The sequence below is a fragment of the Musa acuminata genome, chromosome BXJ3-8 (assembly GCF_036884655.1).
Source record: "Musa acuminata AAA Group cultivar baxijiao chromosome BXJ3-8, Cavendish_Baxijiao_AAA, whole genome shotgun sequence".
NCBI classification, from domain to species: Eukaryota; Viridiplantae; Streptophyta; class Magnoliopsida; order Zingiberales; family Musaceae; genus Musa; species Musa acuminata.
The window spans coordinates 39884172-39909002 of record NC_088356.1 but is presented as its reverse complement, the minus strand read 5'-3'; the positions used below and the strand labels follow the sequence as shown (position 1 = coordinate 39909002).

Sequence of the window (24831 nt, the reverse complement as noted above, 5' to 3'; positions counted from 1 at the left end):
AGATTCAATCTGCCTATGGAAACAGTTAAAACCACCACCTCTGCGTATAATCCTACTATATCTTACAAGTCACCCAAGCACTGTACCCAATGCCGAAGAAAAATTGGAGAACAAGTGCAAAAAACAAAGATAGGGAGGGAGAACCAACCAAATCCCTTCCGACTTATGTGCTGCCGCAGCGGCGGCAATGGCATTATAACCATTTGCCTCCAGCCATTACGGATCTCAAATACATCTCAATAACAAGGGTTGAACACTAACAACCACATTAGACAAAGCAAGCTATTTTTCCTCAAGATCACACAAGCATATTAGCTTGAAATAAAAAATTGTAATCCTACTGTGAGATCTTGAGATTATATCTGCAACCACAACTTCATCTAGCAAGCATTATTTGCTGTCAGAAAATCAACTAAATGCTTCAATATCTGCTTACAGAAAGTAGTCAGGTGTCCTACGAGTTACATCGGGCTCTCCCCTCCTGGGTGCTGGTTCAAACTGCAACCCAAAACACAAACTCACTTAACGATCAAAAAAACATTCATCACTTATCTAAATCTAAAAAGAAACAAACCAAGTAACTCTATACTTGAGGAGCTTCGGACATCATAAATGGCAACAACAGAAACCAAGTAATAGTTAATTTGATTGGACAAATACTCCAGGACATGCGTCTGAAGCATGATTTAAAGTTTCAGTCTGGTAGTAATGCCGGCCATATGTCCAACCAGTAATGGTATTGACCAGGTGCATCAAATTAAGCTAGGACATGTGGGGTTCTTTTGCCGATGTCCTTGCACAAAGAAACTCGTCAGACCCGCATGCTCATAAAGGTATGTAGATCATGGTATGATCACTACTTGGAATGGACTTATGAAATTTGCAGACAGATCAGAAATTGTATTAGGCATATGAAAAGTTTAAAACTCATACCGTCACCAAAAAGGGCTTAAAAGAAGAAAAAAAAAGGGAAAACTGCAAAAGTAAAAAATAAAGTTAGCTTCATCCTGCCAAACTCGATCCAAGTTAAATCATCTCGCCTTCTCAAAGATATGAACCACCTTCCCCTTTACCTTGGTTTTCCTCACACAAATAATTCCATTGGATCTAGCACAATAAGGTATTGTATAGTTATAGTAGATTAATACACAATCTGTACAAGAAGCAATTGCTTCTTAATCGTAAAATACCTGCACAAATAGCTATATCAAATAAGAATTTTCTTTACATAATTTCCAACAAGATCATCAAATAAAGTAGATTCTAAAGTAATATACAGTACAGGAATGATTGAAACAGAATTCCCCGGAGAAGGAACTCCGGGAAAATAGAATAAAAAGAAATTAAGATAGTAATAGGAATGAACGAATATGTTTCAATAAAAAAAAATTTCTCCATTTTTTGTTTCTTATAACACAGGAACCCGCTCTAGATTCTAGGCCTTTTCGAACAAAACATCAATCTGAGCTTGAGTTACAATTGGAGTTTTGAGTCAACCATAACCTTCAACCCAAGTATAACATGAGTAAATTCATGCACCTCTATTTACCATCCACCTAGCTGTGTCACAGGAATATAAGACCTTATCCACCATCATTGTTATCATCATCCTCCCCAGAAATCATTTTGGATCTCACGTGGATTGAAATTAGAGCAAGCCGTCTTACCATCCTCAAACTATTGCCCATCAATGACAGCTAATAGGTCAACTAATTACGATAAGCTGATCCTAGACTAACTGTGTTGCATGGATGATAGAAACTGACTTCCTGCAGCAGAACAGATGGAGGACTGATATGTTATAAGGCCCCCAATCACACCCTAACGTCTAGCTTTAGAATCTAGCATCTGTCTTCATATCAAGTCATCTTGTCTCATTGGTCATCCTCAATCTGATTAGAATTAAAACATCCTTGACAATCTGGAATTAAAGAAACATCAGCTTTAGCTTCCTTTGTCCTCGGTTACGTACCATAGCAGCAGACGCATTTGAATACCAGCTTCTTTAAGCATAATATGAAAGATGATCACAAACTTGTGTAAATCAAGAAGAAAGCAGATCAGTTCCACTTGAAACTGCTAAATGACCTAATTTTAGAGGACTCGTATAATAATCTTTTCAGATGAGGTGGATCCTCCATATTGTAGCCACTAAACTTCGATTGAGATGAGAGTCTAGCCTTAAATCTCTAGCATGTTTAGCATGGATATTCACTCTGTATCATATTTAGCATGCTTAAAAAAAAGCATGATAACACAGAGTAGCATGTAAAAAAAGCATGATGCCACAAAGTAGCATGTAAAAAGAGCAAGATACAAATATGGCATAAGCCTTAAGAAAGGTAAGGACAAGAAGAAGAACCACAAGGCTTGGATTACCTTGATCTCAAGAAATCAACCAAGCTTGCTTGAGAGAGATCCACACAATAGAAAAAAAAAAGGGCTAAATCCTAGAAATTTTGATAATTTTAATGGAGAAAAATAAAGGAAAAAATGAAGAAAAAAAGAATGAGGTTGGCTGGCGGAAAGGGTTGATATTGGATGGGCTTAGGGTAAAACATTGATGGGTGTCAAAAACAGTAGATAGGGATAAGAGGGTAAGAGGTTGACCAATGAGAGAAAAGAGGCTTGTTGCCTGAATATTGAGAGGTACAATAAGTGTACCAAGCGGATGTCTGGTATGACCCAATACCTTAACCAGGCCGCTCAGTTCACATACTGGTTCATGATCAGACTGATACAATACCAATCAGTACGAACTGCTCCAACTGATTTAAAACCATGGTATGGAGTTTGAAATAACAGGAGACTATCAAGATAACAAGGAAAAAAAGGGTGTTAATAAGAAACATGTCGATAAATAATTACACCCCTAAATCATCATCAGCCAACATAGACTAGCTTCAGCAGGAAGTTAGCTCATGTTTGTTTCAGATACGAAACAGAACAAGATCAGTGAGCTAAAAATCTTAACCTGATGTAACTCGTCCTGTGAGGTAACCTACAGAAACTTGGGCGTGAAACACAAAGTATATGATTCATTTGCACTAATCATATGGATGGACCTCATCAAAATACTTGGATATTAAGAGTGCCATGTGAAGCCAGAGACTATTGGATCTTAAGATAAGAAATTGCCTTGATGAAATGCCCATGTGAAGCCAGAGACTGTTGGATCTTAAAATAAGAAATTGCCTTGATGAAATGCCCATGTGAAGCCAGAGACCATTGGATCTTAAGACAAGAAATTGCCTTGATGAAATTCCAAGATAGTTATCACGAGCATTATAACAGACAAATGTTTTAAGAAAGCACAATACTTGACCCATTAAACTGAGTTTGTTGAGAGAGACAGAAGATAACAAGGATAATCACCTGGATAAATGTCTGCCCCTTGCATTCATCGACTTCCATGATGGAAGCCATGTTCCCACAGCGATAGCAATAATTTGGTGCACTAAATATGGTTACCACCTTTTGCTCCTGTTTAACCCAATTAATATAATTCACATTTTAATGTCCAAAACAGAAATGCACAAATAAAAAAATTCACTATAGTTTAGATAATTACATGGCCCCAATTATATCCTTCCATAACCAGTTGGTGAGCTCGGGCTATCAACTTAAGGTTATTGGTATGGTTGAATTGCTCGGATATATCCTGAAACATCCAAAATGACTTGGTAAAGACAGATCCATAAAAAGCACTGAAATAAAAAAAAAAACAGAGCAACATACTTGGCCAAAGGTATAACCAGCACCACGGGGAGAAATACCCCAACCACATCTATCATCAGGGTCAGACCACAAAAGGTCACACATAGGCCCCTCATGAGGAACTTCTTGAACCCGATCAAAGCTTCGTATGCTATCAAGAGTCTCAATGGATGGAGATAATCCACCATGTAGACAAAAAATTTCCGACTCAACCTGGTAAAATGAAGATGCTTAGAACAAGTATATAATTCATTTCAGAAGAGCAAGGGTCAAACAGCCACCGAGGGCATTAAGAGGCCTACAAAATTGGCTAGGCAAGTAAATAATAAACAATAACAACAACAACAAAGTCGTAAGCATGATTTGCAATACCGTAGTATACTGCTTGGTACGGACGGTACGTACCGATCTGATAGAGGACTGATACAGATGGTACATCGGTACACCTTAGTATATCATGTGTCGATATGCTCGATACAACTCAGTACGTACCATACCGACAGTTGATCGGTACACCGGTACGACACGATATTCAGAACCTTAGCCATAAGTGTCAACCATTTAGGGTCAGCTACATGGATTTTTTGCTGCCATTAAGATATGTAAAAATGCATTTGTTTAGGTAAATTCAGGGCACTTAAATTTTTATTTATAGTTTTTATTAAAATCATTTTAGGTCTTCCTCTACCTATACTCGTACCACTAACATTAACTATTTCATCCCTTTTGACTACCGTATTCAGAGATCTCCTAAGCACATGCCCATACCATCTTAAACAATTTTCTTATCTTCTATCGAAGCAATACATAGTTTTTCACGAATAAAAGTATCTTTTCCTATCTTTCTTAGTAACTCCACACATCTATTTTAACATTCTCATCTCGGCAACACAAACTTTTTGTATATATTGTTTCTTAACTACTCAACACTCAGATCCATAAAGCATTGTTGGTCTCACAACTGTCTTATAAAATTCTTCTTTTAATCTCAAAGGTATCCGATGATCACACAAGACTTTTGATGCCCCTCGTCATTTTAACCATCCTCTTTTTACTCTACGAATAATATCCTCGTTAATCACTCCATCTTATTAAATAATTGATCCAAGATATCTAATGCTTTTACTTAAAGGACTTTTTGTCCATCCAATTTAACTATATTATTCTATCTATTTCTAGAATCATGAAAATTATATTTTATATATTCAATTTTAGTTCTACTTAATCTAAAACATTTAGTTTCTAAGACTAATAGAGAAATAATCAATATAAAGATCAACTATAGGATCATAGTGCCAAATAATGTCATATATAGATCAACTATCCACAAAGGAAATCATGACATGATAAGGACTACAATATAGAGAAATTTACCATGAAACAATTATCACAAGAGGACATAATTTGTAAAAGAGATCTACAGTAATGAAAAAAATTCCATTTGAACAAAATGTGGAAATCACTTGAACAATTCCCAAAGTGGCAGCCAAAGTAAAAAATCATAAATTTCTACCCACCTAATTGTTAAAACATAAAACAATAAAATATTAGATAGAATTGAAGACGATAGCGAATAAGTATTACAATAAGAATTCACATAGCTGTGTGCAAACATGAAAATAGGAAGAGATGTCATATACAAAAATGTGATGCCTTTGATCAATTCTTAGTCCAAAACCATTTAAGGCCCTACTAACCAAACGAGCAACTCCTATAGCCCTTACGTTAGCATGCATTATTGTGTGCACTTTTACTTTTAACTAGGAAATGAGTATCACAACCACAAGACTGATTCCCATTAGGTAAAATAAATTATCGATATGATTTTTTTCTAAAAACTCAAAACACTTCTCAAACTTCTTCACACTGTGAGATGCTAAGTATTCCTATGGTGAAGCATCAAAAAAATAGGGAAAACTTTTTTTTCATACAACTAGTAGAATATGGAGGCTGTTTCCTGAATTTATTGACTCATTTGCCACTTTAAGATAATATAGGTTCTCATGACAAATCTTGTTACTTCATTCAATTAGACTCTTTACAATGCTGGTGCAACTCTAGAGGGTTTCTCCTTGAATGAGCTTAAACAACCAACATGGTAGATCCTCTCACCCCAATTAGTCTATTATGTTTCTGGTAAAGTTCACCTGTATGGACTATATGTCTAGGAATAAGGTACCAGCTTCGAAAAATAAGGTCAAATTGGCAGCATATTGTCAAACCTTAGCCTGGAAGTTCAAGAAACAAGCTTATAGGCTAAATATCTGGGATCTTGATCATTGACATGGCCAATATATAATCCCTTCCAACTAGTCCTTGGCCCACAAAAAAAAAAATCATCCCTAAACAACATTCAAATGAAACTCTCAGTTTCATCAAGACAGATAACCGTGACATTCAAATGAGACACATTGATGCCAAGCAACTAACAGGATTATAAATCTGAAATTATAAATCTAAACCATTCATATCATAAAATATAAACCATGTACGTTCATATCATAACTGAAGGATTATAATGCTTACAGAAAGCCTACTTTCAAGACAAATTGTAAAAACTAAACATCAAATATGGAGTAATTTGGAAGTTAGAGCACAAACCAATGCCGTCAACGGGAAATAATCAAAAAGATCTGTGAAGGTCTTCCACACATTTGCATTACCATATCTGCAACAAATAATGAAATATAATTTAATGAATGTTGATCAAGATTCCTGGAGTTCAAATGTAAAACAAGAAGGTTAACATGACATGTTGCCTCAGTTTCCAGCATGATCATGACGGCACTCCCAAAATGTCATCCATAGAAGTAATAGGATTTATATCTTTGATAACAGTGACAGTGTTGAACCCAGATTACAAACGTGAATATCTATCTTAAGCACGATGAAATGTTCAAACAAAAGAAATCGTCAATATTGGATCTTTTATACATCAACCCCACCTCACATCTTATTCTCAAAATGTTTTACTACCAAACATAGCAGTAAAATTTTTGGTACAAAAATGCAAGAATTTTTGCCTAACTGGTATATATGTATGTACTTTTTCCTTTTTTGAGATTGTCTTCTTTTAGTAAGCTGGGTGGAGTGAACACAGTTATACTTCATGCTATCCACTAGAAAGCTACACTAAGAATAGACACCTTAATTGGCATTTCTCTTCTAAACTTCTAAGCAAGGTTTGCAATTTTGTACCGTACTAGAATATCGAGCTCAGCTCGGTATGGTATGGTACGAGTATACCGAACGGTTCATTTTGGTGTACCGCTTGGTGTGTGTGTGTATATATATATGTTAAAAAAAAAAGGTGACGTCACCTCGTTTTTCTGCCCGCATGGGGAGAAGAAACTGAGGTTTCCTTCTCCCCGCGCACAAAAGGGTGATGAGGCGATGACGCTTAGTTTCTTCTCCCCGCAACATCACCTAAGCTTCTTCTCCCCACGCGGATGAGAAGTCATCGACGATGCCGAGGCCTCGTCGCCTCAGATGATGAGGAGGCGACATCTCATCTGCGACGTCCGACGAGGGAGGGCGACGACGGATTGGGATCGTCGAGGGAGAGCGACGTCGAATCTCCAGGTTCTCCCTTTTCTTCTCCCTCTTCTTTCTTCTCCCACGACTAATACCATCCGATAGCGGGCGTGATGGTCGAAATCGACCGTCACTGACCGATTTAGGATGGTAACTGGGCGAAAACAACCCCAATCAATGATACCGTCTGGTAACGGACGGTCCGCGTACCGATTTGCCGGTGGACCGGTACGTACCGCTCGTTATTAACGATATTATTCGAAACTAAAATCCTAGCTTCTAAGCATCAATTTTCACAAATCTTTAATTGTCTCCTTCTCAAGGCTTCAGCAAGATTAAATCATTCATGGCCCAATTTCCTAGCATCATATACATGAATGAACGGATGAATACAATTTACCTTTAGACAAAAAAATACACACACATACATACATACCCTCACGTGGAAGGTAAGAAAAAATTTATAATTACAAAAAATAAAAGATTGCACAATTAGAAGAAAGTTTTAATTACAAAAAAAATAAATAAAGACTGCACAATTAAAAGAAAGCTAAATTTTAGTAGCACAGGTAATATTCTGTGGCTTAAGGAAAGGGTAAAAGCAATAAATTCATGATTCTGTATTTCTATTTTGTATCTTGTATCTTTTATTCTTATAATGGCTCTGGATCATCTCGATCCTAATCCCAAATACTATGAATTCTTTAAACTGCATTCGGTTTCTTCCACTGTAATATTAATCCAACATTTTTATTATTCCAAGGACACTATCATAAAAGCATGAAAAATACAGGAAATAAATATAAGCTTTTAGATAACACATTTCCAAATCTGACAATATTCCTTTCATCTCGGCACAGTCATATGCAAAGCACCTAATCCCTCTGTATAAGTATATTGAACATTTATGTCCTGATGTCACCATTAGAAAACTAAAAAAAAGGAAAAAATATATCCGTATGACAAACATATGTATCCCATCAACTTGGTCTCCTTGTTCACATCAATTATCATCAGTGTTAATGCAAAAAAGCGATAATCACTTTTCAAAAACACAAATTTGTATGAACAAAAAAAAAAGTTCTGAAGGCAGTGCTGAGAACTTAGTTCACCTGCTTATAGAAAATAAGCAAAGTTCAATTTGTGCAAAAGAAAAACTACTGACATGCAACAAATTGGCAACAGTGCAAATTAACCTCAAATAAAAGAACGCATTTGATGCATATGAAAAAATGACAACCATTGATCCTCTTCATAGTGTAATAATAATTCTATTTGTGTCAACCTAAGCACATTGTACATATACACTGATGGAGAAGGATCAGTGGAAGAGCAAGTAAAGCAGAAAGCCTTAAAAAGTTTCTGCCTACTGAGAGATAGGTGGATTTGAAAAGACAAGCAATACCAATACCAAAAGATAACAAGGGAGGACTTACTTCCTCAGGCATTCATCATAAAATCCATAAACTTGAGTAATCTGGAATCACATCAAATAAAGTTATAAACTTGCATAGTCCGTACTAAATGATGTGAAATTACAACATATACAAACATCAGCATGATAACCAATAAAAACAGTAAGTGAAAAAGTACCAGTAATTCATGAAGGCAAGAAAGATGTCCAAGTGACATCCACTCAGTCATATGAAATTACTTTATGTGAAAATGGACCATGTGGCCAAATTAAAAAAGAATCTTAAACTTAAAAAATGCAAATAAACAACCAGAAGTTGGTCTATATACCTGACGACTCTCATGGTTTCCCCTGAGAATGGTGATTCGCTGAGGATATCGCACCTTGAGAGCCACCAAAAGCTGATAATATAAATTAATTAGCATATCAGTATTATGTCAAGGCTCAGTGAAATAATCCAAAGACATGGATCCCATGACAACAATCTACAAGTACAGTGAGTTCTTATAGACCACATCAACTTGCAATATCTTCATGCTATAGCTTCCAAACAAGTTAAAGCTTAATTGCTCTTGGACTTAGTTATCCATTTATAAAATATCATTTATTATGTCATGGTCAATAGTACACATTCTTATTTTAAGTTTTTAACAATGGTTTCATATGTGTGCTTATAACTCGCCTTGCATATCATCATTTCAGGTACTTTCAGCTCAACCTTTCCCTTCCAGCCCAATTCAAAGATCTGAATATCAGAACAGAGCTGAAGGGCAAAATATGTGTGAAGCCCCTTGAGTAGTTACGAGTCAGAATGGTCAAAACTTCTTAAAATGGACCAATCCAGTCATAGTCTTGAGATGTTTGCTACTTCTCTCAGTTGTTCTGCATAGAAGAAAGAAAGAATGTTGGCCTTCAAGATCTACAGAAGTCCACCACATGTTGTCACATCCCACTGCCGAAGTGTCACGGACTTAGCTGGTTTTGCCTAAGTCGTGCGGCACCCTTGCGTGTCCGTCCGCAAAGGTCAGCCTCCCTGAAGCCTCCCATTGTCCCTTAGGACCAACAAAAGAGAGAACGGGCTAGAGAGAACGCCTCAATCGGGATCCACAAGCAAACATCTCCGAAAAACACTTCATAGACAATGCAAATTACAAACAGACTTTACAAGCTCTGAACAGTGGCACAACAAAGGGTAAAATGGTCCATTACAGACCGAAAATCTCTCGCACGTGTCCACATGACACAACCTTTATTTACAAGCCTAAAAAGACCACCAACCCAACTAAAATGGGACTATTGAGCGTTCGGCCGCCCCTCTACATGCTGTACAAGGCATGAACATGTCAAAAGACACGGACATACATAAGCATTACATCAAACACCTTGTTTAGAAGTTTGTCCGTGACATTCTCCCCCACTTATTCCTTCGACGTCCTCGTTGAAGCCTTTGTCGACACTGCAACTCCTCGCCTTTGCTGAGTCTTCAATCTTCTGCTCCAGCTACAATGCGTCTCTTGGCTCCTAGCTGCTCTCCACTGCTGTTTTTGAGTAGTCGAACCTTTGATCCGCCATGCTGCTTCAACTCACCAATGACTTTGACTCTGGTGTGGGGTTGGCTGAGTTGTGTTGATCCTTGTTGATTCCTGCGGATCCCCCAGATGAAGGAAAAGACCATCCTTACTGCGTCAGTCTCTCAAATGCCTCGTGCTGCTTGAACTGGGTGGATGCTTATTGGAGCTTTAACGAGCATCGTCTCGCAAACTTCTGAAGTTTTGGGTCCTTCCTCCACAACATTTGCTCATTGACTCTTCTTTCGCTTAGTTGTCACATCCAAGTAGGTTCGCATCACTTCCGCTTTCGATTGGCATTTCGTTGGGAAATGAAGCGGACAATCTACTCTCAGTAGCACTGATCATCGTTGGTGAGGATTTGGCAACTATTGTCTTTCATTATCTTCGAAGGGTCTTTGAACTTGTGCAGAGCTCCTCTGCTGGATAGATAAGAGAATTGGGGTACTCGGTTTCGCCCATTCTCTTAAGGGTTGAGAAGGCAAAGGTTACTTGACTTCGCCCGCCTCCTCGAGATTGTACTCCATGCATCGAGCTGGTTACTGGTCTTCGCCTGCTCTTTGCTCACACTTCTGAAGCACTTGAAGTGTTTGCACTCCTTGCGTTGAGTTAGTTACTGTGATTCACCTTCTCAATGCCATTGAACTTCTGGAATGCAGGAAGTTTTCACCCCAACTTGGAGTAATTCTCTCATAGGTTTGGTCGCCTCTGGGATTGTACCGTCTTCTCCATCAACCCTGCCGCCTACTCCTCTGAGTAGCAAAGGTACAACACCGCGTACTGCCTGCTTCGTTCCTTGGTTATGCACTCTTGCATGACCCGAAGTCCTTCACTTTCGGCTATTTTCGATGAGAAGCACATTGACACCGGTCTTACGAAGTTCTACGGCCTCTGCCCTTCAGCCTTGTCTCGGTACTTGGAGATTGCCTCTGCATTCTCCACCTCCTCGGCCCCTTTCACGACCAAGCGCTCTCCCTCCATGAGAGCAAGGGATCAATGACTTTCACGGAAGTCCCGCCTCTGCGGTACCATGGCGCTGCCATGCCCATGACCCTACTATCCGTCGCCTCGCATCTGCATCCCTTTTCTTCACGATTAGTAGATATGTCTCCGTGGCACTCCTCTGAGTCCACCTCCATTCTAACTGATGCTTGATTTTGGGTAGCTAAGTCCCTCTGGACTCATCGTCGCTTCCTCGCCCCTTTCGACCCCCTGCTTCAACACCTCTGTGTTCTCCAAGTAGTCCATTTGGTCGATGGAAAGACAGACTGCAACTCCCATGCATGGCCTCTGCCATCACGATGTAGGGTTTGCACCGATTCTGTTCTCCTTAGCTTCCTTGGTAGCAACGTTCGCTTACTCGGCCTTGTCCTCTGACTTGCCGGGCTCCCTTAAGCGAATATGAGCTCTGGAGTAGTCCAACTCTCCAGCTGCTTCGATCATACCTCTGCATGATCAAGTTCCTCCCATGGAACTCACTGGTACTTGCATTCGAACTTTTCCCTTGGTGGAACACAACCCCCATATGCTGATGACCAAGGCTTTCATCCGAAACAAAATTCGATGCACGCACGGAAGACCCGCCTTTGCGGTACCATGGCCTTCACTCCTTGAATCCATAGCCCTTCTTGCCGTCGTGTTGTTCACCGAAGTGGAGCTTCCAGTAGCTCCCGATCATACCTCCATATGATATAGTCCCTCCCGGGACTCAGTCGTGTGTATCGCATTGCCACGAACTGTTCCACCACGATCCGCTGCACCATGTCGCCTCCTGGTGACATCTCCATTGCATTCTGATCCTTGTGGAATAAACTCGAATTGTGAACCCTCCATATGTGTGGCCTCTGCCAATACATCGCAGGGACTCCTCCACCTTCGATTTTGTTCGCTCCTTTGGCAATCGACCTTCATCCACCCACTCTTGGGTCACACCTAGATGAAGCACCGCTCTAGGACAGTCCGTCGCCTAGTAGCTCCCGAAGTCCACCGACTTCACTGTAATTTGTGCACCATTGTCTGGATCCTGGGCCTCTGCCCCTACCAGCACAATCTCCGCTGCGCACTGCTTCCTTCATAGCAACTTGAATGGCAACACTATGGCATATTCTTCAAGAGTACCTGCCTCTGCGTCCTCTTGCCCCGTGCTAAGGCCCTTCTGAACCCAACTTCGCCTCCGCAAATTGAGTCGCCTTAGTTCCTCCATCAAATGCTTCTCCGAGTTAAGGTGCATGTGCCGCGAAGCTCCCTTCGTCTTTGGCACCATGCAAGATGAGTCCGCTCCGTCAGAAAAAAGGACCCATGGAACAACATGATCCTACTCTTGCCTCTGCAAGAGTTCATGTCCTTGACCTTTGTCTAAGAAAAGCACTGTGCCTCTGCTCCATGTTCAAACTTCTATGCTGGCTCCCTTCATGCGGCTTGGGTACTTCGCCAAGTTACACCCAAGTTGCTCCGCTCCTCGTTTTTGCATTGAGTCGATGGTGGCCCTCGCGCCCACCATTCCACGGGTCAGCCCTCCCTTGAGTCCGATCTCCACATCGACTCCAAGTGTGCCTTCATTTAAGTTGCTTTGGGTCGCTCCCCCACTTGATCTCGCAATGCATCCACTAATGCATTCTCTCAAGCGAGATCATGCGATGACTCCTCGCCGCTTGCTCAGTCCATCGAGCTTCGTGGAGTTGTTGTTTGTTGAGGTACTCCTCCTCAACATGTGAGGTCCGTCTCACATGATTCTCCCTCTAGAGAGCCAGGACTTATCCCTCCTGGATAACTGTCCCATTGGAGCAACATCTCTCTTCGTTTCGGAGACCACCATCCCCTTGGACTACTCCGATTTGCTGAACAAACTGTGCATTGTTCTGCCTCTTGCAAACGCACTTGCTAGATTGCGACTCCCCGTCAATACAGCCCCCGCTGCACCCCTCAAGGCCTAGCAACATGCTGAACTCATTGCACACTTCAGCCTCCTACGGACGTATCCTTCACATGCCGAAGAGAAAGTTTCAATGCTCCATGGCGCCGAGTTTCGGTCGCCTTGGGATGGCCACGAACATTCCATCGTCCGCATACAAACCCATGCATGAGTACCAAATTCTTCGAGTTAGCAATTCCCCTCACCTCTGTGAGCTTTGCATAACTCTTTTGGTCGTTGAGCAACTCATTCCACCTTGGATGGTCTCATCCATTACCAAGCGCCTCGCTTGTCTTGAGCACCATCAAGTATAGTTGTCAACGTTGAGCCGTAGCTCAAACTCAACCATCCCAACCTTTGTGCGCTCCACATTCTTCCAAGCTTGTCTGTTCTCGTGGTGCCTCTTGCGCGAAGGGTTGGCCATTCCTCTGAATGCCAATCTCAGATGCCCGCTCCTCCGAGCGACTCCTTTTCCCTACATCTCCATGCCCGTTTTCCCCCAAACGGTCGCGCGTGTGCTGACTGCCCTCAACGCAGCCCCACTAGGTCCCCCACGTTTGCATGCTAAGTGTTTCTATGAATGCTTGTCCCGCTCTGATACCATCTGTCACGGACTTAGCTGGTTTTGCCTAAGTCGTGCGGCACCCTTGCGTGTCCATCCGCAAAGATCAGCCTCCCCGAAGCCTCCCATTGTCCCTTAGGACCAACAAAAGAGAGAACATGCTAGAGAGAACGCCTCAATCGGGATCCACAAGCAAACATCTCCGAAAAACACTTCATAGACAATGCAAATTACAAACAGACTTTACAAGCTCTGAACAGTGGCACAACAAAGGGTAAAATGGTCCATTACAGACCGAAAATCTCTCGCACGTGTCCACATGACACAACCTTTATTTACAAGCCTAAAGAGGCCACCAACCCAACTAAAATGGGACTATTGAACGTTCGGCCGCCCCTCTACATGCTGTACAAGGCATGAACATGCCAAAAGACACGGACATACATAAGCATTACATCAAACACCTTGTTTAGAAGTTTGTCCGTGACAGAAGGGTACCAGAAGAACGGGAGCTGTTGTTGTCAGAGAGAACTACAAGATGTGCAGTAGTATTACCCCTTTTATTTTTCATGGCATCAAATTGTTTCCCCCTCCTTTTTCTTTGTTAAGCTATTTGTCAACATGAAATTAACTCTTCAAAATCTGCCATTCAGAGATCAACTGTCATGGGGGACTGCCAGCAATATTTAAATCATTGCTTTAGGTGTTAGAAAAGGCAAGCCTAGTGGAAAAGGCTCCCACCAATGTGGAGCTTAGGAAGAGTCGTTATATGCGGTCCTACCCTGCAAGTAGAGGTAGTTTCCGGGACTCAAAACCATGGTTACCTAGGTCACGAGGGAGAAACTATTGCATCTTAACTAATATGGCCTTATCATGTATTTTTGAACCCATAAGATTTAGGCATGACACCTTAAGAAGATATAGATACACATAAATAAAGCATGATTGCAGGACATGCATAACTTTTAACTTCTTCTTGATAAAGCATATGAGAACAGCTTATAACATAGCGTAACAAGAAAACAGCCACTGGATCAGTGGGTTTATTCTTAGAAAACAATGGTATACTAACTAGGATTGTGCACTTGTTGGAGGTTGATACAACAATATCATGACTGTAAGAACTTATAAATTCAAAGGAGCATAAAAAGAGAACAAGATACTTTCCTTACCGTTACAGTCTCAACAGAATAGTACCCACGATCAACATAATCACCCATAAACAAGTAATTTGTATCTGGACACTGAAGAATAAAAACAATTGTCATCAAATATACAAGGCATACCGATTTAGGAGATTAAATAATCATCAGAGTTATTTTATCAAATTTAATTCATCACTTCCGAAAATTACATCAGAACATACTCTGCAGAATATAAGAATATAAAAGAGTACCTTTCCACCAATTCGAAATAGTTCTGCAAGATCATGAAATTGCCCATGAATGTCACCACAGATTGTCACAGGGCTCTTTACAGGCTGCAATGCAAAGCAAGATTTAGTTCCAAAACAACAAAACAAACAAAGCTTCTAATAACAGTTCACAGAGGGAAATGAAAAATCTTGTTTGAACAAAAGAAAAATATCAGCAACAACAACAACTAAGATCTCGACTATTTAGGGTTCTGTTGAGATCAACATCACTGGTCAAACTAAAATTATCAGGAGTCTATCAAAGCATCTCTTCTGTCCTCTACCTCTCTTGCACCACTTACTTTAACGGTCACCCAATTTAACTAGTGCATCATTAGGTCTCACTTTCAATTTCCATACAACCTCACTTTTTCTTTCTCATATTACCTATTTATTATTTTATATTTCCCAGTACCCCACGTCCATTGCATCATTGCCATCCCATCAACACCAATCTTTTGTGCACGTCCAGATGCCAAAAATAATTATAAAACTAAAAAATAATTTACATATCATTAGAACCGCTTGCCTTTGCGTAACTGATTCTTCAAGAAACCACTTTCCCATCCTAAATCAGAATCGGTTGTAGAAAGTTTAAGGTGCCAATATTCAGTTTTCAAGTTCTAATCAATGCAATTTTTTTTTCACGATAAAATTCATGGGTTGATTTCTCTTAAATGTACCAAAAAATGGAAAGAGTGCAGTAATATATTTAAAAAAATTAAACAATGATCTTAATCATAACATATTAGAAAATATCACCAGCAGACCATCACTGTCCTGTGGGGCATAAATTAGTGTATACCAATTGCTAAAATCAAATTGCAACTGAAGAAGACGCACATAATTTTGAAAACTTTGACAACCAAATAATTGTTAGCAGGATGTAAATATCAAAATTATTAACTATTTAAAATAAAAAGGAGGTAAAGAGATGATATTGCCCTCTGCATCGAGTGCAGGGAGGGAGAGAGAGAGAGAGAAGAGGGTGCACCGCAATGGGCCATGGCTAGATTCAGGAAGGAAAATCAATGCAAGTGGAATGAGGATGAAAAGTCAGTGTAAAAATATTTTGGTTCAGTAGTATATGGGTTTGGTCTAGAGTTCTGCAACTTTAGAAGTCGAGTTCTTTCAACTTTCAACAAAATTTAAAATGGAAAGACGAATACAGTTCCATTCCATTTTAATTTGCTGCAATTTGGTTCACATGCCAGTAAATTGAAGCCAAAATGAATTAACAATCATGGAAGTACCTAGATCACATGCAATATTTATAGTAATTTTAATTCGAAATTGTGTAGTGCTGTACTTATGGTTAACTTCAAGAATAGCCTTAAAAAATATCAAACTTGCTAGACAATTTGAGATGAAAGCTGAGAAAAGAATTGAAAAGCAGCTTTATCTAAAAGACAAGGGAAAGATTAAAAGGTACATTTAAAAGCAACAAAATGTTACATCATTTGCATCAGCAAACCATAGAATAGAGTACTGATGTGCGTTCTGCTATTGCATTGTGTGTGCCAATATTGGTACAGATTGTAATGTGCCATTTCGATGCACACAATAACAAGTGTAATTTTTGCAATGCAAGAGCTCTAATGCATGACTTGGCATGTGTCCATCACTTGCACCACACAGCAAAACATCATTCTGCACCAACTCACGACTAATATGGGTAACAATGCAAGACGTCAATCCTTGATCAAAACATTCGCGTTGAATTTTGTTTCATGAAAGAGGTAATTTTTCTATCAATAACATTTATCAAGTTTCCTCTCCAATACAAAAGTATAATATCCCATATAATCTCAATGGTTATGACATATACGAGACTTGTTTATGCCATCTCATATAATCTCAACAGTTGTTGCAAAAGCGAGTCATATTTAAACAAAGTATCACTCATAAAGTGAAAAAGATGAAAATCAACAAGTTCTGAGAAAGATAAAAAGGCAGTGTATGAAGCTCTTGCCATCATAAGGTCTGGGTAGGAGAAGATACAACCCATGCATGCAGAGGTTATTTCTCCATCAGGACCCAGCCAAAGCAGCCTTTATGCTTTGCCAAGGCCTGCTGCGCTCAATTATTAGAACATCTTAGGAGCAATAATGCCTACCTGAACATTGCTTTCTTCCATTAATACCTCCTTCGCCTTTTCACAGAGCATCCTCACCTGCATGATTAAAACATAAAGACATCAGCACAATAAGCTAGCATCAGGTAAAAAGCTGCAAAATGATTAGCATTCAAATGATAAATTCTAATGACGATTATTACAAGCATCAAAAATTGAGATGATAAGGGCATGACACAGAACATTGAGCAACCACCGGATGAGATATGCTTATGTTTTTACAAGGCTCAATATATTTTGAATCACAATCATTAAACACATTATCTTTTATTAAATCATGTCAGATTAATTTATAGCATATTCAAAGGGGAGCACAAGAACCGATGGGGAATTTCAATGCTTCAGAAAAGATGGTACAAAAAAGTACGAGGGCATCTTAACACCTCGAAATTTTCTCCCGAGTTTTTTTGTGTCAGACGAAAATCAAATTTGAGGTAAGTCAAGATTGCATGAGCTAAATTATCTCGGACTTACGCACCATAAATTAAGGTTTCGATGGGTACAGTTAGAAGTTAGAAACCACAAGTTAAATTTGATATACGAACAGATAAGACCAATATATCTATGGCAAAGTAAATGTGCAATTTCGGATAAGGTTCATCATTAATAAGTGTAACAAGTAGGTCAACGCTGACACTTCTATGGGTTGAAGAACCTCAAATCTCTTCCATACCATCCATGAACACGTTATACCCAGCGAATCAGATCCAACATATGTAACACATCTAATTCCTGGAAAGAAAAGGTAAAGAAACAAAAACTTAAAGTAGATCCAGCGCTAATGTCCACCATACCAAAAAAACAGAACCCCAAACTCCCCAAAGAAATCATCCCACGTCCAACCACAGAGCCCATCTATCAGCCTCCCAGGTCGCTCAACATGACCCAGCCTTCACATCAAGAAACACCCGGTCATCCTCTAATCAGCCAAAATAAACGCAAGAATCCACAAGAAAACGAGAAAAGATTTCATCCCGACCAAATAAGGAAGGAATCAAAGGGGTAGAATAAAAGAGGAAGGAAAAGAAGAGAAAGAGAGGACCTCCTGTTCGGAGAGCGGCTTGCACTGCATGAGCTGAGCGATCTGCTCGTCCAAGTTCCCATGGGTGACTGAAGCTGGGATGGGATTCACGCTCATCTTGGCCTCACCACCTTACCAGCCCAGTAAGACGCTGCCCAAAACCCAGGATCGGAAACCCAACCCTAAATGTCGCCACCCCTCGATCCCAACCAGACAAATCGCTGTCCCCTTCCCGCCCCCTCCCCTCCCGCGAGAAGAAGAAACCGCGGCTTAGACGGCGAGCAATGGCGATAGGAGAGGAGAGAGAAGAGGGTGGGGAAAGAAACCCTCGGTGGAGCCTGGCGTGGCCTCCGTACTCGGAAATGGCCGTCTCCCGACCCTTCGCGAGTTTAGCTGACTGACTCCAGACAGCATTTGCACCTAATCCATGACGTGGCCGAATTCCGCTGGCTTATATGGTCAGAAAACAGAGGGACCCGCCTGGTTGATGCGGCACCCGTAAATATGCATGAGCGATGGTGGTGCTATTGAACGGTCGCAATCGACTCCAGCGGGTGAATCGGACGGAGGAGAGACCGGAAACGAGACAAGGACCACCAATTACCTGTGGCGGTGCGTCGGTTGTCTCTTCCCAGGCAGGCAACGGCGTTCATAAAGAACAAGATCTCTGGGCCCCGCGCTTGCCGTCTCCCGACCTCTCCGTGGGTATGGACGTGGCGGAACGCGGTTGGTTGGGTGTTATCGGCGGGTGAAATCGGACGGAGAAGCGAATGGAAACGGGACAAAGAGGACCACAAAAAACTTGTGGCGGTGGGTGGGCCACCGTGACGAATGTGTGGCCGAGACACAGGACGACTCATCACGGGTGAAGTGGGTCCCGTCGCCACCACAACGCCGGCACGGCGGATAGCCACATGCATCCACGAGAGACGGATTTGGCGGTGGAAGCGGCGGCGGCGGTCGGTGGAAGCGGTACGTCCTCCAGCCGAACCTCCTTCACGGGAATCATAGATCGATCATGTTTGACATGAAGATCGTGAAAGCCGTTTGCCTCTTTTAATGCTCAAGTCAACAACGTAAGAAAAGACTCTTTTGCAGATAGTTAATCGTCAAATAGGTTTCTTGAATTGATTTGAGATCAATTAGGTAAGTACTTAATTGGCTTCGGAAATGGATAATGATGAGTTCATGACACTCCCATCATTACCATTGCAGCTAATTGATTGCGTTTTTTGATCAACCCATATATCAAAATGTTCCATGCTGTTGAAAATGTTCTTCGACATATGATCAGAAAAACCTTTGCCAAATTTACTCCAAATTCGAAAGAAATTATGGTTTTCCCCGCAATAGTATATTCCAAAAAATTTCAACTTTACAGTACTAATGGGAAAAAACCTACACATCAAATAAAAGACGAACAACAAAGTTAGAGAGTAAAGACATGTCTATGTTTCTCATGTTTCAGCAATCAATAACCATGAAATATTTAGGTTGCAGAAGTGTCACATTTACTCTGAAAGTGCATAGCCTATCTTGATCGCGAGTCCAAGATCAACAAGACAGCAAGTGGAAAAAGAAGAATCCAGACCTCTAAAAAATTTATACCATGAGTAGAAGGACCAATTGGGGTTACGGATGGACGAATGGACTCTAAAAACTCACCATTGGTTGGCTGTTACGATGACAATATTCTTTCAGTTTCTTGGCAAAACTGAAGCGATAATTCGATGTAATTTTACATGTCAAACAAGAAAGGTTAACAGGAATGCGATTAGAAACTCGGAGGAGACAAACTGCAGTCTCGAAGTCCCGCTAAGCGCACCTACCGGTCCAAAGGCGCTGGGTGTCGTACCCTCGGTCGAGCTGGTGCTTGACCCTGAGCTGCAATTGCGACCGATGGTTATAAGAAACCACAATAATGTATAACCTTTTTGCAAAATTAACTTCAAAAAATATTTCCCTCATCACTCACCTTCCAGCAAAGATACATGAGCCATGGCCTGCAAACGTATCCAATCGGGTAGAAGAAATGGCAATATTAGGGTTTCGGTCGCAAACGAATGTGAGTTAAACTGAGAATGAAAGAAAGAAAGATACGAGTAATCCAGTCGAAATATGTGCATGCATGTTCCAATGAATAAACTACCTATCGAATTTACATCGAGATGATATATGCTGTCGCTAACTGGAACAGTCTACTCATGATAATCGGAACCATTTTTTAGGACAAAAAGATAGTGATTGCAAAAATAATACAATGATTATAGATAGGTTTTGGTGGAGTCACCAAAACCTATCTATATGAATTCTTGTTTCTGTGAATGCCTCCTTTCGATACCCATTCCAACGGTGTTCAGCCTTCTAATGTGATTCGAAAACATTTATATTCGTATACCCATTTTAAGTGAAAGGAACTTACTGGGATCGGTCGTGGTAATCATGGCTGTGTTACCAAAGTTGCAGCTACCGCCACTCGCTTGTGTTCGGTGGTAGTAGTCATTGTATGCGTAGGAGGCAATAGCTACGAGATTGTCGGCTTCATAGCACGGTTGCCCTTGCTGGATGGCTGTGCAGTTTGCCGAACCAGGTCCACAAGCCCAATCCAACCCTTTCTTCAGCGCATTGGAGTCTGCACTAGAGTTTGCGACACAGAAAACTCCGACCAAACCTGTCGACTCTGCACTAGACTCGGCTAGATGCCCAAATTTCAGAGAGTACACAGCAGTCCCATTGGAAGCAAATATCCCCCAGTTCTTCTCAGACACAGGGCCAGGTCGGACATCCTCGTTGAACAGCTCATGGACATATGCGCTAACGGATGTGGTTGGCTGGCTTGGTGTGCCAGAACCATTTAGCACATGGCGGATAAGATTGCTGTTGTAGGCCAATGCATTGTCAATATTGGCTTCTGGCTCGCTGGTTCCACCTAGCGATGGCCACCCCGAGGCCATCACGGTCACCGGAATATTAGAAAAATTGAGTGATTGCATGGAGTAATAAGCAGCATCAATCATCGCGTCAAACATGTTTGTGTACTGGAAATTTGTATTGGGGTCCACAATCTGATTGTTCGGATCTAGCGGCCGGAAAAGAGCATACTCTAGAGGGAAAATGCCCTGTCCCTTGGCGTAAGCATAATAAGGCTGTGCATTTAGCATGAAAGAAGATCCTGTATTCTTCAAGAACTGAAGATACTGATACATTACGGAGTTCCACGATAAGTTGAAGGTGGCTGTCGATGGAGGAAAGTGTTTGGGAATCATGTCCATCGACTGTGGGCTCGAAACTTTGACCTGAAAGTTAAGGTTTGCTGCCACGAGAGCAGATTGGAGGAATTGCATAGCTGGAACAAGAACTAAAGCAGCATTTGGGATGGTTGTGAGGACCTCATTGCCAACAGCGATACAAGTGATGTTAGTCGCAGGAACAAATGCAGCTACATTTTTGTTTATCCAGTTAGCTGCTTCTGATCTAGACTCTCCTATTCGTAGCAGCTGGTCATTGGGGACCCCAACCGTGACCTCTATTCCAGTGTTTGCAAGAGCATTCAGCATTTGGTGGTCAGCATCAAACAAGCGTACGTGTTTAATCTGCTGAGTTTTCAGAATCGACACAATTTCTGCTGCCGATGGCAAGCTGGACATCTGAGTGCCAATATTAATCCCAATAAATGCACCTAAAAATTTGTGAGATCATCAACTCAAAACGTAAGCAGACAGCAGACGAGAGTAGCAGGCTACAAATAGAATGAGAGGAACTTAGAATGCTCTAGTTCGAAAAACAAATGCAATAATTCTAAAATCTTGAAGAATTGCAGAGAAAAACAGAATGCCATCAACATGAAGTGAATAAAATTAGGTTCTCTATGTAGTTGTCTCCTATACACTTGACTAATTGACATAAAGAAGATATTTTGATTTTGGAAAAATAATAACATGAGCTACCAAATGCTGATTTAATTTTTTTTTTTTTCTTTCGAAAGTGACCATACAACCTCCATAAGACGAACATTTATGGAAATAAAACATTAAGCACAAAGAATTCTCACCAAAGAAACACAGAATTCATATCTTTGCAAACCAATAAGGAAACACCAAGAACTTCCATGTAGAATCAATCAAGAGAAACAAACCAAAGTGACCCTGAAATGCATGCAATCTTGTTCGAGTAGACGTCAAATGATCTAAAATCTATGACTTCAAAAGTGTTTGCAAAACTATTCTGAACTAAAATCAAATGTTGCTCGCAATTCACAAAGTAGAGTTGGAAGTCTAATACCTGATGCACTTGAGAACAGAAAAATAAGAAGCAACACGATTTTCTCCCATTTTCCAGTACGCATCTGGCTAAACAAACTTCACAATTCGAACTCTGACGATGATTGCCACTTCAACAACCAAATTCAATAGTTTAGTAAGGTCCACAAATAGGACGATGAGAAACAGAGAAAATGGCAAATTGTTGTGGCAGATAAGATACAAATCCTCTTTCACGAATTTGCAGCTCAGAGAATACACAGTATACAAATTTAGTGCCAAGATTTCAAGTATAATAACAAAGGAACTAATCAATTATAAGTTCATGGACAAATTTTGGCGGTGAGGTGGATGTCAAGAACAATATTATGCTCTCACAAGATTCGAAACATGTGCAAAGAATCCAGAAGCCAAGCTCCTCATCATACTGAGGTATCTGAACTGATGTTTCTTTATGCCTCCAAAACACACACATCTCATCTGAGTCATAAAAGAAAAAGAATGTTGGAAACTAAATTTGACTGCTAACTACAAGATAAATCTTACCATTTTCCTAATCCGATTACTATCGATTTCTCTTAGGGTGATTTCTACCTATAGACACACATCTCATTCGAGTCAAAAAAGAAAAAGAATGTTGGAAACTAAAATTGACTGCTAACTACAAGATAAATCTCACCATTTTCCTGATCCAAATACCAATAGGGTGATTTCTACCAATGGATTTCTCTTAGGGCGATTTCTACCTATAGATATGAATCCACAAATCCAACCATACCAGCAGTGACTCATTTTTAAGAACAACAAACCTCAAGGCAAGCTAAAGCATTCGTACAATCTGCCTCTTTAACTCCCGGAGACAAACATAGCTAGTTCCTCCCAGCCAAGCAATCTCACGAGACAATCTACAATAGTTGATACTTCAAATCAAATAGCACAAAATGGAAAGCAATCAGTTCAACCGAGATTTTTATTACTTTGAGTGCCTTGAAGAAACAGAAGATCAGAGAAATGAGGGAGCAAAGCATTATCTAATTGACAGTGAACTTTGGGTTGATCTCCAACTTCCAACAAAATAAAAGTTAAAAGTACAGATCTAAAGCTACCAATGACAGATATCTCATTTCCACTAAAACCATCAAGCATATCAGAAACTTGAGGGACAAAAAAATAACAGAGAGAAAAATCATAAGCAAGAAAAAAGAAAAGGCTAAGAAAGAAATAGCACCTGTTTCGACTACTCGAGAGCTCAAGAAGTGTGTGTCTGTTCTAGCTCAACAACCCTCCCAAAAAGAAGAAAAAGAGAGGAAAAAGGCCTTTTTAAGCCCTTATATGAAGAAGAAGAAGAAGAAAAAAGAGTTCTTTGGAGTAAAGGAAAAAACAATAAAAAAAGAGGAGGAAGAAGACAAAAGGCTATGGGTGCGCTACAGCCAAGCAGAAAAGAGAGAGAGAGAGAGAGAGAGAGATTGCTGTCAAAGAGCTTTTATGGGAGTGGTAAAGGCGGAGACAGCATGTGCAGTTTAGAAGATCTATGGGGAATCCAAAGAGGGTTCTGGGTTTTACTCTTCTTTATTTATCTCAACACCTCTCTCCAAGAACCTCATGCATGCCGTCCGGTGGCAGAGAGAGAGAGAGCAGCAGCTGCAGCAACAGTTACCATTACAATAATTAGCTCGGAGCAGTGAAAGGAACACATGGAGGTAGGTTGCTTTAAATCTATTATTTGGTTAAATGGCACACAGTGCCTGCTATTAAATGGCATCTTCCTCCAAAGCAAGTTTAGAAGCTATTCAAGGGTCACCTCCCACACATCCTCATCATCATTATTCCCCACGAACACCTCCACACACACCATTTCAATGGTTGATCGGATCTCATTGTCCGAGAAAAGCCAAACACAAGAGTTTAATACTTTGACTTGAGTTCATCGTTCAACGAAGAATGATACATTGATGCTCCTATTCCATTCACTCTCACAACTCAGCTCATCTCAAGGTGGATGGTGGTGAAGCACAAGTGCATCACACGTTGCAAGATTTCGCCGACTGCCAACGTGCATAACTTCACTCTCTCTCTCTCTAAGTTTCTGTATCATAGCCATAACTTGATACCATCCATAATAATATATCATGAGTAGGATATGAGATTGCATGGACACATCATAGCATTATGACTTCACCAACCTTTCCGGATCGTTCAACGTCCCAATTACGTTGGATTGATTGAACATGGTAATATTTTTAGGTTCACCTGTAAGGAATTATTACCAATACAATCTGATCAGATTAGGTTCGATC

General features: G+C 40.5%; 2 protein-coding genes across 5 annotated transcripts; both read right to left on the bottom strand.

Moving 5' to 3' along the window:
- Window positions 1–130: 130 nt before the first annotated feature.
- On the bottom strand, window positions 131–18671 carry LOC135644467 (serine/threonine-protein phosphatase PP2A-2 catalytic subunit). 2 transcript variants are annotated; one of them, XM_065162052.1, is made up of 12 exons: window positions 18297–18591; window positions 18049–18144; window positions 17237–17293; window positions 15103–15186; window positions 14879–14950; window positions 8995–9066; window positions 8688–8728; window positions 6319–6385; window positions 3739–3930; window positions 3572–3661; window positions 3376–3483; window positions 131–498 (listed from the first exon to the last, which is right to left on the bottom strand). In XM_065162052.1, the coding sequence occupies exons 3-12, from the start codon at window positions 17285–17287 to the stop codon at window positions 433–435; spliced, it is 843 nt and encodes a 280-aa protein (XP_065018124.1). In that variant the 5' UTR covers window positions 17288–17293; window positions 18049–18144; window positions 18297–18591; the 3' UTR covers window positions 131–432. The 2 variants fall into 2 exon arrangements, with proteins under 2 accessions (XP_065018124.1, XP_065018123.1); XM_065162051.1 differs by lacking the exon at window positions 18049–18144 and having other exon boundaries at window positions 18297–18671.
- Window positions 18672–19845: 1174 nt separating this feature from the next.
- Window positions 19846–23917, bottom strand: LOC135644700 (glucan endo-1,3-beta-glucosidase 4-like). 3 transcript variants are annotated; one of them, XM_065162531.1, is made up of 5 exons: window positions 23763–23917; window positions 22557–22665; window positions 20698–21954; window positions 20251–20278; window positions 19846–20159 (listed from the first exon to the last, which is right to left on the bottom strand). In XM_065162531.1, exons 2-5 carry the CDS (start codon window positions 22618–22620, stop codon window positions 20021–20023), a joined length of 1488 nt encoding a protein of 495 aa, XP_065018603.1. In that variant the 5' UTR covers window positions 22621–22665; window positions 23763–23917; the 3' UTR covers window positions 19846–20020. The 3 variants fall into 3 exon arrangements, 2 of the variants coding, with proteins under 2 accessions (XP_065018603.1, XP_065018604.1); XM_065162532.1 differs by lacking the exon at window positions 23763–23917 and adding an exon at window positions 23344–23365; XR_010498567.1 differs by having other exon boundaries at window positions 20039–20159; window positions 20251–20350.
- Window positions 23918–24831: the final 914 nt, after the last annotated feature.

Coding starts and splice junctions, on each gene's coding strand:
- LOC135644467 (XM_065162051.1), bottom strand. CDS start 18,392: ATGAGCGTGAATCCCATCCCAGCTTCAGTCACCCATGGGAACTTGGAC. Junction 8,729..8,994: donor GAAACCATGAGAGTCGTCAG/GTATATAGACCA, acceptor ATGTGATTCCAG/ATTACTCAAGTTTATGGATT. Junction 3,484..3,571: donor AAGGATATAATTGGGGCCAT/GTAATTATCTAA, acceptor TGGGTTAAACAG/GAGCAAAAGGTGGTAACCAT.
- LOC135644700 (XM_065162531.1), bottom strand. CDS start 22,620: ATGCGTACTGGAAAATGGGAGAAAATCGTGTTGCTTCTTATTTTTCTG. Junction 20,279..20,697: donor GATTACCACGACCGATCCCA/GTAAGTTCCTTT, acceptor ATACGTTTGCAG/GCCATGGCTCATGTATCTTT. Junction 20,160..20,250: donor TCATGTATCTTTGCTGGAAG/GTGAGTGATGAG, acceptor TCGCAATTGCAG/CTCAGGGTCAAGCACCAGCT.